The sequence below is a fragment of the Apis dorsata genome, unplaced genomic scaffold (genome assembly GCF_000469605.1).
Source record: "Apis dorsata unplaced genomic scaffold, Apis dorsata 1.3 scaffold_63, whole genome shotgun sequence".
Taxonomy (NCBI): domain Eukaryota; kingdom Metazoa; phylum Arthropoda; class Insecta; order Hymenoptera; family Apidae; genus Apis; species Apis dorsata.
This window is the reverse complement of record NW_006263363.1, coordinates 195,136-212,211: the sequence shown is the minus strand read 5'-3', so window position 1 is coordinate 212,211 and position 17,076 is coordinate 195,136. Positions and strand designations below refer to the sequence as shown.

The 17,076-nt window shown below is 19.1% G+C and overlaps 1 protein-coding gene across 3 annotated transcripts in view; it reads right to left on the bottom strand.

Moving 5' to 3' along the window:
- LOC102675490 (5-hydroxytryptamine receptor 1) overlaps positions 1-17,076 on the bottom strand; it is a 407,095-nt gene that overhangs the window by 261,089 nt on the left and 128,930 nt on the right. For all 3 annotated transcript variants that reach the window (XM_031515321.1, XM_006609888.2, XM_031515322.1), the window contains exon 2: positions 14,156-14,490. In XM_031515321.1, coding sequence (XP_031371181.1) covers positions 14,156-14,284 — 129 coding nt within the window. In that variant the 5' untranslated portion in view covers positions 14,285-14,490. The remainder of the gene's footprint in view (positions 1-14,155; positions 14,491-17,076) is intronic.

The window sequence follows — 17,076 nt, the reverse complement described above, 5'->3', positions numbered from 1 at the left end:
AAATCTAATTTAATGATTTTAAATGTTGCACAAATGAAATGCCTAAATGATATTATTTGAAAAATTCCTTACGGTTGTAGAACTGTACAATTATTTTTATTATGAACTTGGAATGAACAAATAATTATTCTAATTATTTACTGATTAATGACTAACTATAATTTAATTCTAATTATATTCTAATATATTTGTGCTATTCTTTCTGATTTTGAATATTGTTACGATTTGTATTGATTTTTACTGTTACGACTGTATTGATTTTTCTCCAACTATTATTTTCCATGAAAATGTAAATTTTAGAGAAACCAATAGTCGCGTTGGAGAGTGATTTCGAAGAAGTCGTGTCGCAGCGCGTGGAGGTCAAGATTCTTGCGATTGATTTTATAATGATCCGTCGCAAAGCATTAGGCGCGCAAGTGACATATGTGAAATAATCATTGCTGTTATATTTCAATTATAATATAATAATAAATATGCTATACAGGATTTGGAAAACGTCAGGGAATGTATATAAATTATTATTAAACTATTGAAAATTCTGAAATTATTGAAAACAAAATTCAAGCTGTTTAGTCGCTTTACAAGTTAATCTTGATTTAGTTCTTAACAAATATGTTAGTGATTATTTGAAAAAAATATAAGAATATTTAAAAATGCATATGCTATTTAAAAATGCATAGCTATGATAAATAAAGATTTAATAAACGTTAAATAAAGATTAATATCTGTAAGAGAATATAGTATAAATATTATTAAAAAATATTTTTGATTATATAGGAAGATATTAAAAAATTTAATAGAAGGATTGAATAAAAATATATGGTTTATAAAAATAATGATAAATATAAATATTTAAAGTAAAAATATTATAAAAATTTATAAAATATTTCTCTAATTAGTTATAGAGAAATTTTATTATAAGAATTAAAAATCTAAAAAGAATAGAGATATATAATAATATTATATAATATATATTTTTATTTTTTAGTCGAATAGTTGAAAAGAGTTCAAGTTTATAAAAGTAATTATAAAAATTCATAGAGAATTAGTAAATTAGCTGATATAATGAAGAGATTGAATTAATTTAATATTTTTCACAACTTATTGTATAAAACGACAAAAAATTATTTTTTTACAAATAAAACATAAAGTTAAATAAGATATAAAATTTGTAGAAATGAAAATATATTATAGTAAAGATATATTTCTTATAAAGATATATTCTTATAATGAAATAAAATGAAATATAAATTTATAAGAAAATTTTCTTTTAATTTTAATTTATAAGATTTTTTAATTTAATTATATTATAATTAATAAAGAAGATGATTTTATTATAAATATAAATCACAAATAAAATTATTATAAGTATAAATAAAATACAAAATTTTTTCATTTGAAATTTTATTTAATTTTAAATATAATATATTATGAAATATGTTATATGATATAAACGTAAATTGGAAACAATATTCTTTTCTTTTAACTTTTATAATATCGGTAATTGTAATTTATTATTAAATGGAATTATATATTCTAATGTTATTTTTGTTATAATTGATACTAAATAAAAGTACATTAGATAAAAGAATAAATATATTATATTTATATTTATATATTTATATCTTTATGTATATTTATTATAAATTTAAACAAATTAATAATCATAAATTAATAAATTTTTAGAATATTCTACAAGTCTTGTGACTTTTTATTTTTATTCCTTGAACAGAAGAAATATAGATATAAAATTATACAAACAAGTTTTTATTCTTTTTTAGATTATATTTTTTTTAAAATTGTAATTTAGAAAAAAAATAATTAATATTCAAATTACTTTTATATTCTTTTATAAAATTCCTGCATCAAGAATGAATAAAATGAAGAAATTATATAAAAATTATAAATAATTATTACTATAATATTGTGTTAAATTAAATATATGTAATTAAATATGTATTAAATTAAATATGTAATTAAATATTTTCGAAATTATAATAAAAATATGACACATGTACTGCGTTCAATTTTAAAAATGCAAAAATATCAACAACTTTTATAAAACTTTTCAACAATTTTTAGACTTATTTATATTTCTTAGTACTTTTTCTTAATATTTTGATTTTAAAGTAAATGTACATTTTATACCAATGATCATATTTTCTATTAAATGACTTTTTAACTTTTTATACAATAAACGTAATTTTTCAACTGTTAAAACCATTTTCTAAAAAAATATGAAATTTATATGATAATATCAAAAACATAAAAAAATATTAAATAACTAATGATCAGAAATTATATAGTTGATCAATTTTTTAAACTCAATTGCTGATAATTTACTTTTCCTATTATTTTTCTTACTTTTCTTTTATTTTTTACTCAAAAAAAATATATGTTCATGTAATGGCAAAGTAATAAATTAAATAACGATCATTTGTATCAATAGCAAATAAAAATATTGTTTTTTAAATTATATATAATGTGTAAATATAAATATATATAAATTTAACGTATTATAGAAATATATATGGCAGAAAACAACCGTTAATTTTTACTTATTACAAATTTGAAAGAAATATTTTACAACATGTTTATTTGTATGTATTTTTTGAATGTATAATTTAATGTATTGCTAAAACGTATATATAAAACTCGCAACAAAAACGAACTCCTAACACAAAATTCGCACATTTGTTTTGAGTCTTAATTCTAATTTTTAGTTTTATAATAATATTTATACATTTTGTATAATATTATATTATAATAATTTTATGAAATACATACTGTATTATTTATGTATACAAGTGTATTTAAAAAAAAAAAATCACATATTCCATGTATTGAAATTTCCATACAATTTATGAATAGATGTATCCAAAATCTCGAATCTAAAATCAAAAAACAATATAAATCGTGTCAAGATGTCTCCTTAGCTCTTCTTTTCGTATGTAGATTTACATATCCATATATACATACCAAATACAATCTCATGCAAAGTAAAACTAAATATTCATATATATAAATACTTACTTCTTCAAGATATTATCATACAAAAAATGCAAAACATTTTCAAAACTTTTTTTCCTTGTAAATTAATTTTATTCTCTCAATCTTGATTTTTAAAAAGATTTAGCATATAACGAATAGAAATAAAATAATACACAAATATTATAGCAGAAAATTATAAAAAAATGAATAAATAATATATTCGTGATAGAAGATTAGTGATTATTTTTATATTTATTTTCTATCTTTTGCTAAATTGATTATAGGATAAAAATAAAAATAAATTGGTTAAAGGATACACCATTTTGATTTACTAGAGAACGAAATACTAAAATACTAAGATTTTAAATATTATATTTTATGAGAAAAAATATTTTAAACAAAAGATATGAGTCAAAATCATACAGCTATATAATCAAACTAGTTTTTATAAATAGAAATTTTTTATAGCGGATTTAGATTTTTTGGCGAAAATTAAATAATATTCAATATCAAATATGAATAATTTTTTTATATAAAATCTTTATTTAAAATATTTTCTTTTAATAGAGCTGAGTTTTCGAGATATTTTACTTTCTAAATTAAAAATGATAGAATTTATTATGATAAAATTAGACTAAGTTTTTACTTTTCAATTTTTAATAAAAATATGATTATAAGAATTGTTGTATTTAATAAGATATATTTGATTATTTAAAGAAATAATGAAAAAATGATGAAATATAATGAAATAACATTAGAAATATTTTGATATTATTTTTTTATGTCTTTTATGTTAATTAACTAGCATCATGATCAAAATTAGATTTTATTAATTTTTATTAAAATTACAAAAATTAAAAAATAAGAAACAATTAATTACAAAAATATTACTAAAAAATTATTTTAGTTAATTAAATTTTTTTTATATTTTATAATTTAACTAATTTAATATTTTATTTATTTTAATAAATAAAATAATATCAGAAAAGTTATAAAATATTAATTATCTTTCTTATCACATTTTAATAATAAACTAAAGATTTTTTTAAATAATTAAACATAAATTTTAATATATTTATAAATTTAAGCAATATAAAAATTGCTTTTCTCCATAAAATAATAATTTAAATCTTTATAGAAATAATAAAATTTATAAATAAAATTTAAACTATAGATAATATTATCAAACACTCATTTTAACTGCATTGTCTTCTATGTTCTTCTATTTTAAATTATTTATATAAAAAAAATATATACTATTGCAATAAGTAGTTTAACAAGCAAATTTTAAAATATTCATTTAATATTTATAATTACTATAGATAGAGTATTAAAACATAAAATCTAAGAAAAAATATTTATTCACATAGTTTCACAATTTTTCGATAAATATTAAATTTATTAATTCAATATCATAATATCAGAAATAAATAATTGGCAAAATAGAAATTATTTTTTCTATTATTATGTCTTCCTTTCCTATGTATATATAAATACAATTTTATTAATGATTTAACTTATTGTTATAGGCAATCAATCTTGATATCTTGATTCTCTATTTAAATTTTCTTTCAATCTTACATCTCCATATTATATATATATATATAGAAAATTATGAACTCTTATATAACGAATAAAAACAAAATTATTAATTTTTCAAATGATAAATTTGCAATTAATGTTAAAAAAAAATAATGTTGGAATTTATTTTAAGAATACTGACAATGAACGTTAAATATTAAACTAATAATTTTTCATTTTCATTTTCTATAAGACATTTTGATTTAAAACATAAAACATTCAAGAAATGTTTTTAAATTATTCGTAAAATATCTCTATTATTTTAAAAATTATATTATATTACTTTACATTACTATAATTGTTAGAAAGTAAACAATTATAAATAGAAAAAGAAATAAAAATGTTGAATTTATTTAATATTTTATGTAGATATACATCACGTTTTATTATTAAATTTACAATACTATATATAAATTTATGTTTTTGTAATTGTATTTGTAATTGATATATGTGTATATATATATATACACATATATTTATAATAAATATATATATAAAATATATAAAATATAATATATATATTATATTATATATTATATATATTTATATATTTTATATTTATATATTTATATATTTATATATAAGTAAAATAAAATTATTTTATATATAATAATAAAAGAGATGTACTTGTATAATTTGCTAAATTCGTTAAATTTTCGAGTGCACATGTATATTTTGAGGATTTTAATATAAATTTATTGAAATATTTTATCAAAATGAAATAGATTTGGTATGAGCACGTGAATAATTTATCTTCAAATTCAACGGTTTCGGGTAAAACTCGATACATATGGTCACTTATCATTTCAAACATTCCTATTTGATGTTTCAAGGCCTATTTTTAATTATACTTTAAAATTAAAATATTATCATTGATATAAATCGTTCAAATTATGTTGTATTTGAATATTATCAGAACGATATTTGATATTGTCTCGATCGCTATCAAGATTGAACTCTTTATTTTATCGAATCGATCGGAAATTGCATAATCATATAATATAATCCACAAAATAGTTGTGGAGAAAAATATATCTTAATCAATGATACGCATTAATGATGCGATAAATGTCAGATTTTTTTTCAAACAATCTATCGAACATGTAATTAGTTGGTTCAATAGAAAAAAAATGATTTGAAGTATTATAAAGCGAAAATTTTTTATTTCTATTAAACTATGTCTCCTCTCCATTTAACTATGTTATCATATTGTAATAAAATATTATATTAATTGTTAACAATACAATAAAATTTTAAGAATTCAAAATAGACGATTAAAAAAATAATTATTGTTTTATCATTAAAATTTTTGCTAATTTTTCGAATATGGAAAATATATTTTATCTTCTTACATTTAATAGATTTTAATAATTGCATTTAAGATATGAAATTATCTGTAAAATAATTGTCAGAATCTTTTATTACGAAAATATTTTTTGTTTTTATATTAAAATTATAAAAAAGAATTTTTATAAATAGAAAATTATTATTCTTTTTTATTTTATTTTATTTGTCAATATAAGATTTGAAGAAAAATTTTATACTTATTAGTAAAAAGTTTTTTTATAAATAATTTTCATATAAAATATAGAAATAAAGACAAGCATTTTATGTATTCAATTTTTACATAAAATATAATCAAACTCAGTAAATTGTTTGAAGTTGAAAGTTTCTATGGATTTATATTTTTAATTGTAAGTTATTCCATTATGAAAGACTTTGTGTTTCAATAAGAACTTCTATCTGTTTCTTCGAAACAGATCAATAGATTGAATGTTTATATGAACAACGTATCTACAATTTTTCTGTAGAAATATAAAAATAACTGAAATATATATAAATATTTAGAAACTAAGAAACATTCGTAAAAAAATCATCGATGAAAATATTGAGAATTTTTTTAATAATAAAAAATTTTCGTTATTTCATTATTTATACAATATATCTATTCATTCGAAAATAAAATAATTACAAAATTTTAATTAGGAAAATTATTTAATTTTTTTTTTATTTTTTTATTTTATTTAATTTTTTTATATTTTTATTTTTTATTAAAAAAATATATATAAAAAATATTTTTGGAAATATTTAATTTTCTATGTATTATAATATGAAAAAAAATATAAATTGAAGATATTGAAAATATAATAATAAAATGAGTATTAAAATATATTTCATAAAAATAGAAAATTTATTTTTATAACATAATATATTTATGAATGTAAAATTGTAAAAATCATTTAAATATTGTATTTGTAATTTATTTTTATTATTAATTTTAATTCCATTTCTATAATTTGCTTAAAATTCATTTAATAATACCATCGAAACGGCGACATTTGATTGATATCAGCATATTCACAGCATTATATATGTATATTTTAATGGAAGTACATCCAATTAATAGCACATTGATATGAGTTCACATCATTTTGCTACTAACCTAAATATTTCAAAGTATCGTTTGTTGTTTGCAGACAACAAATGTTTATCTTTCTCTCATTTTATCATACTCTCTTTGTCATTAGTAACATAATATATGTATAATCATTGAATAATATGAATAATTGATTCTGTGTTATTTAAAACAATATATGAGATTTAGAATTATAGAAATATGAATAATTTCTATGTTATTAAAAATTTTACTCTCATATTGATGATCTGAATTTAAAAGAAATTATTATTGATAGAAATAAGTGATATCACTATTATTAATATGTTCCTTTCCAGTGTACCAAAATCGATCAAAATTGGATTAGTATATACAATATATTAACAAATTTTTTTTTATTAAATAAATTTTTAAGTTATAATTTCACAAAAGCTTTTATGATTCTAATAAGGAATGCGATAAGTGTAAAATTTTAATCAAATACAAAGAATTCTTCTTAGAATTGTAAAAAATAAGCTTTAAAAATTGAAACGAAAGTAATGTGTTTCAAAGATTAGCTCAATTTTTGTTATACAAATTTTAACTATGTTATACGAATTTTTAAAATATTTATGTTATTCAAAAGTTGCTTATAAATATATGTTTTAATTATATATATAATCCAAGGCAAAAAAAAGTTATGTCATAAAATATTGAAAAATAAAAATTCTAATTAAATTTAATTAGAACATTTATTCTAACATTTATTGATATTTAATTATTATCTATTGATTTATAATTACATAACAAAATTCCTATATTGTATATATTATATATTGTATATATGTGAATAATTTTTTTGTATTGTATTATATTTTTATACAAATAATAATAAAGAATGACAAAATTAAAAGATATAATTTCTATATTATCATTTGCTACGTATGATGTTTACAAGAAAAAATGTAAATCACAAGAAGATAGTGATAAAGATAAAAAAATATATAAAAATAATATATAAAAATAACTTTCCATTAGTTATTATTATTTATAAAATTATTCGATAAATTCAAAAATTTTTCAAGTTAATAAAAATAAAAAACATATTTTATCAAATAAAATAGTTTTAAATAAATTTATAATAAGAATAGTTTTGTGAAACTTCTGTTTGATTTCAAATTTTAGAATATATAGAAAATAAAATTCAAAATATTTTTCGAGATACATTCTTAAATGCATTCCGAATGCATCTTCATAATAAACTTACTAAGATACTAAAAAATTATAGTATTATTTATGCAATTTTTATTTGTATACATTTTATGAAATATTTTTTATAAAAATTAATATTATCGTCGTAGCATAGCTTTTTTTGTATCAGATCCTTTAAAATGTTGCTATATTCATCAATATGTTAAATGATGAGTAAATATAAAAATGTTGATGTCAATTTGATATAGTGTTGATAAATGAATTACGAACTTCTAATTCACTTATCTGAATTTATTGTTCATCAAAGAGTTATTTCTTTCTTCTCTTCAATTTAATATTAATTGACACGATAATGATAATTTGCTTAAGAAGAATTTCTCGCAAGAATTATTCCTTAATCCATCATATTGTAGAACTAATTACAAAGTTCAGAAGAACAGTGATGCGTACCATAGAAGTTTCGTCGAAATCCTTAGATTTCGCAATTACAATAAAATTTTCGAATTAGTTACAGTATATAAGATATAAAAAGTATATAAATATATATAGTATATAATAATATATAAGAATAAATTAGTTTAAATGTATTTTTGTCGCTTAATTCACAAAAATAATTTTAACGAAAGAGATAATTTTAAAAGTATCATTTCTAGAGAAAACTAGAAAGAAATCTAAAATTAAAGAAATAATGGAATCTATTATGCTAATTTTAGAATATAGTGAATGATAATATTCGAATATTATATATTTCCAATTTTTTTAAAGTTTATTAAATAATTTGAATTTTTTTTAAGATATTGAAAAAGATATTGAAAAATTTTTATTACATAATTAAAATAAAAAATTATATTTGATTAGATTATTAATTTAAAATATATCTTTTAGCAAGTCATACGTGGACTTACGTGAAATTACGATTAACATTGTTATATAAGATATAAATGATTGAAAATGCTCAAATTTGCAGTTTTTTACGATTTTCGGCCTATAACTTTTATTAGATCTGAAAATTTTTTATATTTTTTATGCAATCAATTTCAATATTTAATCTCTATTATTTAATCCCAAAATTAAAAATAGTGTTGAAGAAATGTTTTCTAAAATTGTGACTTTTATAAAATTTATTAATATTCGTAATTATAATTTTCTTCCCTGTTAAATATAATAAAAATAATTATTTTAATAAAAAATAAAAATTCGTTTTTTTACATTTTTTTATTTTTATTTTTATTTTATTTTTCATTACAAAAAACTTGAAAACTTTCTTAATTATTTGATTAAAAAAAAGAATTAATTTTATATAAATATCCAATTTCGATCAATAATAGAAATATTCATTTTCAAAATTCCTCTTGAATTAAGGTTTCCATGAAGGTTTCTTTGTGCTCTCACGTATTTGTTATCGTTGCTTACCTTTTGTGAATACAAAAGATTCAATTATTTAGAGAAGATTCGATAAGTTAAATATCCAAATTCTTTGTAATAAGATGTTTCACAGAACAAATTTTACTTTGTAATATGAAGCGAAATATGAGATAGATATTTGCAAACTGAATGATGGACAATAATATTTATATAATGAAAGTTAAAAAGTTTGTTATTTTATACTTTAATATTGGTTCTTTGAAGGAACAAAAGAAATTCTAATAAGATGCAAGATACTGATTTTATAATGATGTAATGAAAAAGAAGTGTTTCGTAAAATATAATACAATTACATAGGATTTATATTTGCACGGAAGAATAAAAGTGAAAAATATAAAATAAGATTTTAAAAAATTGAAATCAGATTTGAGAAAATTAAATAAAAGATTTATGATCTTAAAGATTTCATCACATTAATTTTTTGAATTTTAGATATTTTTATCTTACGAAAAAGAAATTAATAAAAGTATTAATTACATTCAAATAAAAAATAAAAACTTGAAATACCAAAATAATAAATCAGATATAAAAATATTCTGTTTCTTATAAATACTATATGTATTTGAAATAATTATTTTTCAAATTAATTAAAATAATGAATTTATCTTGAAAATTATTGATCAACGAGTAGAGATTGAAAAGAATTAATAAAGATTAAAAATTGACAAGATGTCGACAATAGTATAATAGATCTTCAATTGAAGTAATTATATATTCGATTGAGAATATAACATGTTAAAAAATTACCTTATCCTAGAATATTCGAAAAATCCTTTTTATTTTATTATTTTTTTTTAATATATTCTATTTTTTTTAAATAATCTCTTATATAATAATATAAAATCAATAAATTGAAATGAAATAGTGTTAAAATTCTTAAAGCATATATATCCTTTTATATTTGCATATATATCCTTTTAAGAAAAATAATTAAATTTGATTCGTCTTCATAAACATATTTAAATAATTTTTTATATTTTCATTTCTTCATAAACATTTTGTCTTGGTAAAATAATTAATTCAACTACATTATATTTATCATAATTTTTATCGTAACAAGAATTATATAATTATTTATGAGTTTATACAGACTCATTCATAATAAAACCACTTCTTCGATCTTTCTGGAATACGTGAATTAAAATAATTATACTTATTATTAACAGTACGAACTCTCAAACTTTCGAAGCCGCAAGAAATTTATCGTGACATATCACCTTTGACGGCACTTTATTACAAACATACCAAGCATAATTATTCATGGTCTTTACATTAATCTTTGTCCAATGATCTTCCTTCAATATCGACAGTATCCACATTGTCAAAGGCAGAGAAACTTAAATGGATTTTGGATTAATTTTGTGAGATAGTTCTAGTTTACAGTTTACAGAAATCTCGTTATATATATAATTTAACATTTTACATTTTTTGAATATTATAAGGAAATATAAAGAAGAATTTCAATCAATGGGATAATTAATAATTAAGTATTCGTAAAAAAATAATATACTAAAAACTTTCATTATCTTTTTTTTAAAAAAAATAAGAATCATATAAATAAGATTTCATAGCATTAAATTCAATATAATAACATTATAAATAAAATACATAATATGAAAAATATTTTAAAATATAAGTATAAATGAAAAAAATTAAAAATTGTTAAATACGAACTGCTTCGTACTAAACTAAAATCAATCTGTCATTTTTCATCTCTGATAAAATTAATTATAAGTTAATTATTATGTTGGGATACAATTATTTCTAGATAAGTTTCATACTTGGAAATTTTAACCAAAAATAATTGCATAAATCCGAGTTATTAAAATCTTTTAAAAAATTTTCGATTTATTATAAAAAATTTACTATAAAATAATTACAAAAAACAAAATAGAAATATGATAAAAATAAATGCAAAATTACCATTCTATCAATTATTAAATAGATTATGAATATATTCATGAAATATCTTTGAAAGATCGATTATAAAAGAAAAATAAAAATTAATATATAAAAATGTTGGTTTATTTATTAAGTTATAATCAATTGATGTTCGCATTAAATAAAATGAAACATGAGACAAAATAGACAGTTTTATTTTCACCACATTCTGTTTCTATTTCGTTTCATTTTAAATTCCTTATAATTTAATAAAAATTTAATCAAAGTTCTTGTATATTAATTTTTATATTCATTTTGGTGTCTAAAATTAATCTATAAATATGTTAACATTCTTTATATTTATTTATTTTATTATTGGATTAAAAATAGAAGAGACTAGAACTATTTAAAACCTACTTTTAAATATATTAAGATGAAATCTTAAATATTAAATATCTCAAATATTCATAATAAATCATTTCTTAAAATTTTTAAAAAAATTTTTTCTTCAAATTTTTATTTAATAAATTTGAATTTTTAAAAAAATTATTTTAAAGAAATAAATTAGTAATTCTTGATCTAGATATCAATATAAAGATTTCACGTAATATCAAACGTGAGTTTGATATTGTTTGAGTTTCCGTTTCATAAATCCCTAGAGTTTCATTAAAACTAACTCCACAAATTTCACAAACATTTCCATTAAGCCACCTAACATGAAACACAACGAGATTATTCTACTCAAAATAACAAAGTAAATTTTTACATTAATTATCTTCGTCATTCTGTACACAACAACAATCTTAATCAACAATCTGATGAATACAAAAAAGGGAAATATCATCCAACATGTCCTTAATCATACAGATTATAATGATTAAAAAACAACTCTATTATATCTTTATAGAATAAAGTTCAGTTAGAACAAAAGATAATTGATCAATGAGATAATTTGGCCAATATTAGATTTGTCTTTGCGAGACATCTTTTGTTTTAATCGAATTTATCGATCTTTTATCACTGTTAAGAACAAAAGCCAAATTCTGATTTATGAAACGATTACGATAGCTTTAAATTCTATTACTTTTGAATAGCTTTAGCATTCTCAATAGTTTTGAGTTTCAATTTCTTAGTAATAATTTACGATTGTTCCAGATTGTTCTCAATAGTTCCAAATGCAATAACAATGACTATTTCATAAATCACAAATATGTATATAATGATATATGCATATATCATCGAAAAAGCGATTGCAAAGATCATAGCACACATTGCAACGTGGCCTTGGGAAGATCCATTCTTGAAAACTGTCTTTCCAATACGATCATTAATTCTTTCCCTCTTAGTTACATTTTTATTAATAATGTAAATTATTTATAAGAAAAATAAGTGCAATAAAATAATAGCACAAATATAATAAAACATAGATTTTGTTGTTTGAGAATGGAATGATTTACGTATTTTCGTATGCTGAATCCGAATTTGGCCATAAAAATTATTTATCATGTTTTGATTGTTTCATGAAATTTAAATTTAAATATATAATTTTAATAGCAATAATAGATATAAAAATATTTGTAAAGTACAAATATGCAAACAATTATATTCAAAATTACTATTGTATTGATGAGGAGGATTTCTACTGAAAGGAATTCGAGGTTGATTGTATTTCTATATCTATTTTCTACTATAATACTATAGTAGATATAGGATATAGGATAGGATACAATATAATTTCTTAATTGGCTAAAAAGATTGTTTATATTACTCTATTCATATAATATAGCATAATAAGAAAAGCAAGCACGAAAACCTAATAACAAAAACATAGCAAGATATTCAACTTCTAATTTTGAATTCTGAAATTTTTTAGAAAAGTGCTTTATCTGAATATAAAGATCTTAAGACTTTATGATTATGTTAAAGTTGGAACGCCATATAAAAGCTTCTGTAACTGTAACATAGACGAATATACAATCCCTGAAAACGTTGAATTCCAAATATTTAATCTATTATCGATTATCACTTAATTATATTATATATAATAACTCAATAAAAGAACGAAAGTAATTTTATAATAATTAACTTCAATTATAATCTATTAATTCATATTGTTCGATAATTAGAATACAATATTTTTAATAATAATATTTCATACTATTTCTATACATTGAGCTAATGTGCTCGAATATACAGATTTTTATTTTTTCTTAGAATTAAAATATCTTTACAATTAAATATAATAACGATTATAAATTATTATTAATTGTATGTAAGTAAATATAACTGAGATTGCTTTTGTTTCGATATTCGCCATGATTAATGATTCGTAAGCGAATATGCAAATCTGGATGATAACATTTACATACGTTAAAGAATTAATTAGTTCAATGTGTAGATGTATGATGTAACATCATAATCAATCTATTTGCAACTTAAAATAAAATGGGCAAAGAAAAAAAATTCTTTATGTCGCTCCATAGAATTTCTCAGCAACGCATAATATACGAATTAAAATTCAAATTCCTTTATTATATATGTATGCATTTATATATACATGGAATAAAAATCTTTCTCCATCAATATCAATTTCAATTACACAGATAAATATCGAAATGCCACTTCGTTATTTCGAAATTACACTTATGTAGACTTATGTAGGGAAAAAAGAATTATCGAGGTTAATTTTACCTGGGTGGCTGTGTAGGGCGAATTTTTGCCAGGAAATCCTTGGAGGAAGCCGTCGATGTCTTGTGTGGCAATAGTGGTCAGGTTTAGAAGTAGGGTGTCTTCAGTGGTAATTGCGTCCTTCCCCTCCATACGAGACTAATCAGCAGTCCGGAGCATCCGAAGCGCCCCCCAAAGTCGACGGCTACGTCATGCTCCTTCTCTCCTCTCTCGACCATAGGATTCCAGAAAGGCTTGATCCGTGCATGGAAATCTTCCCTTGATTCCCTTGATTCCACGAACCACGATCTACCTCAACCGTTCGTTGTTACAGCTCGCACCATCCAACTCTCGCAAACCTGAAATCATTCCGATGATTAGTTTTATTGAAGAAATGAGGTTGAATATATATAGAAATAAGATAGTTGGATAGATATATGAAGTATTAATATATAAAAATGGTGTGTACTGTTTTTGGTTAAGATTGGAATTTGATTACGGACTAGAAATTTGTAATGATATAGATGTATTTCGATGGAGTGAGGTAAATGGATACACTATTTGAGAAGTTCAGATTGTTTCGAAAGGGTTGATGTTACTTGGAAAACTTAGAAATACTTTGTGCATTGATTGATAATAGAAAATTTAGAGAAATAAAAAAATGATCGCATATATATAATTGAAATTTTAAAGATTTTAAAATTATATTTTGTACACAATTGAATGTGGAATTATTTGATATTATTATTAAAATTATTATATAAAATTATTTATTATGAAATTAATTTAAGATATATAGATTTTAATTATTAAATAGTTAATCGAACGCAAAGTTTAATCGAAATAAAATGAAATCAATGCCATCGATGAAATAGTTTCAAAAATTTTAAATTCTTTATATTTAAATAAATATATTAAATAGATGTATTAATTTTATTTCTTCCTTATTTGTTTTTTATGTTTGTTGAGAAAATAATGCAAATTAATAAGAAAATGAGAGGCGAAATAAGAACGTAATTAATTTTCAAGTTTAGTTAATTACGATTTTAATTGCTTTTACTGTTATTATTAAGCCACTTTCATTTTGGAAATACAATGTTACAATACGAATGCAAATATAAATTAAGAAGAGATGCGAAAATAATACGTTATACCACCATATTGAGACGAAATTTGTATTTTCGTTTGAATTATTCGAATATCTGAAATTATTCAATATTATGCTTTGTCTTTGAGACGAAAACTTGATGATGACGATATTTAATAGACTTGAATGAATTTTTAAATGCATTGAAAACAAATGAAACGTAAACACAAGTAATAATATAATTTCTTACTTATCTTCATCTTAAGTCAATAATTCTTTAGGATTTATATTAATTTTCTTTTAAGATAAATATAAAATTATTTTTAATTTAAAAAAAATTTGAATAATTTTTTTATAATTTTTGTCTCAGAAAGTCATTTAAATATTTAAATATATTATATACATTATTTAGAAACCGAAAAACAGATAGAAAACGGAAAATGTTTATATTTTTATTTAGATTTGTATTAATCTATTATTTTAATTTAAAATTATATAGAAATATATTTAAAAATATACAACATTAAATAATAATTAACATATTCCAAAAATTTTATAACAAAAATTATTTAATATAATAACATTGTATAAAAATTTAGAATTAAATTATATTGCAAAATGAAAAATTAAATTATATTAAAATAATCAAAAAAAAAAATTAAATTTATTAAATAATATTAAATTTTTACTATTAATACTAAAAAATGAAATGAAATTTTATATCATTTCTAAAAAATATATATATAATAATTATTGTGTGTTCGATGAGTATTTAAACTTTGAAGTCGTTGTGGTTGAGGTTCTTAGATTTCAAATATGATTCATGGGAAGTATATTTCTTAGTAGGTTTATATTTCATTTTCGGAATTGTGTTTATTCTATAGATTTAATTGAAATTATTACGATGAAAAGACTGAAAAAAGTAATAATTGTAGTTTCTGTCGGTGAAATTTATAAATGTATTTAATATTATAACTATATATTAGTGTATATTAGAATTACATTATTCTGTGGTTTGGTTTGAATTAAATATTATAGTTATTATAATCGTAATAAAGTATCCTATATTACACATTAGTAACTTATAGATTTCTGATATATTAAATTTCTTTATTTATTTTTTTTATTCTTTTAATTGAATATATTATTTGAATATATTATTTGATATGAATGATATGTTAAAATGTTTTTATAGAACTTTAAAAAAAAAAAAAAATTCTTCAATTATAATACTTTTTCTTGATATTTTATGATATATAATATAAATTACTAATATAAATTAATAAAGAAATTGTACACAAACAAAGAAATCTTACAGAAATTTTTTGAATTTTGTAATGAGCTATTTCGAATCAGAGAATTTTTAATAAGGAGGTCTTCATTCCTTGATCATTTCAATTTTCTGTGGATATGAAGTCTTAATTTCAAATTAACAACTAGAAATAATAAGTTATAACTAGAAAAAAATTTTTTTTTTTAATCTTGTAAATTAAATAATAATTCTTACAATAAGAATTTTTTCATAATTATAAATAAATTGTATTATTTATTCAGAACAAAAAACAAATTCAAATTATTTATTTGAATTTTATTCAAATTATATATATTTGAATTTAAAAGCATTCTAATTGAAATTTTGGAAATTTTAAAATAACAATTTTGAAAGAAATATAAATATACGAATTCAAGCTTTGCGATAAAACGATTGCAATACAAAGTTGGACTGAAACTGAACTTTACTGAAATTATGTAATTATATATGAAAAGACAAAACATTTTTCCAAAATTTTTTTATATTTTTCATGAATTTATATAATTATAAATGAATAATAATAATAATAATAATAATAATAATAAT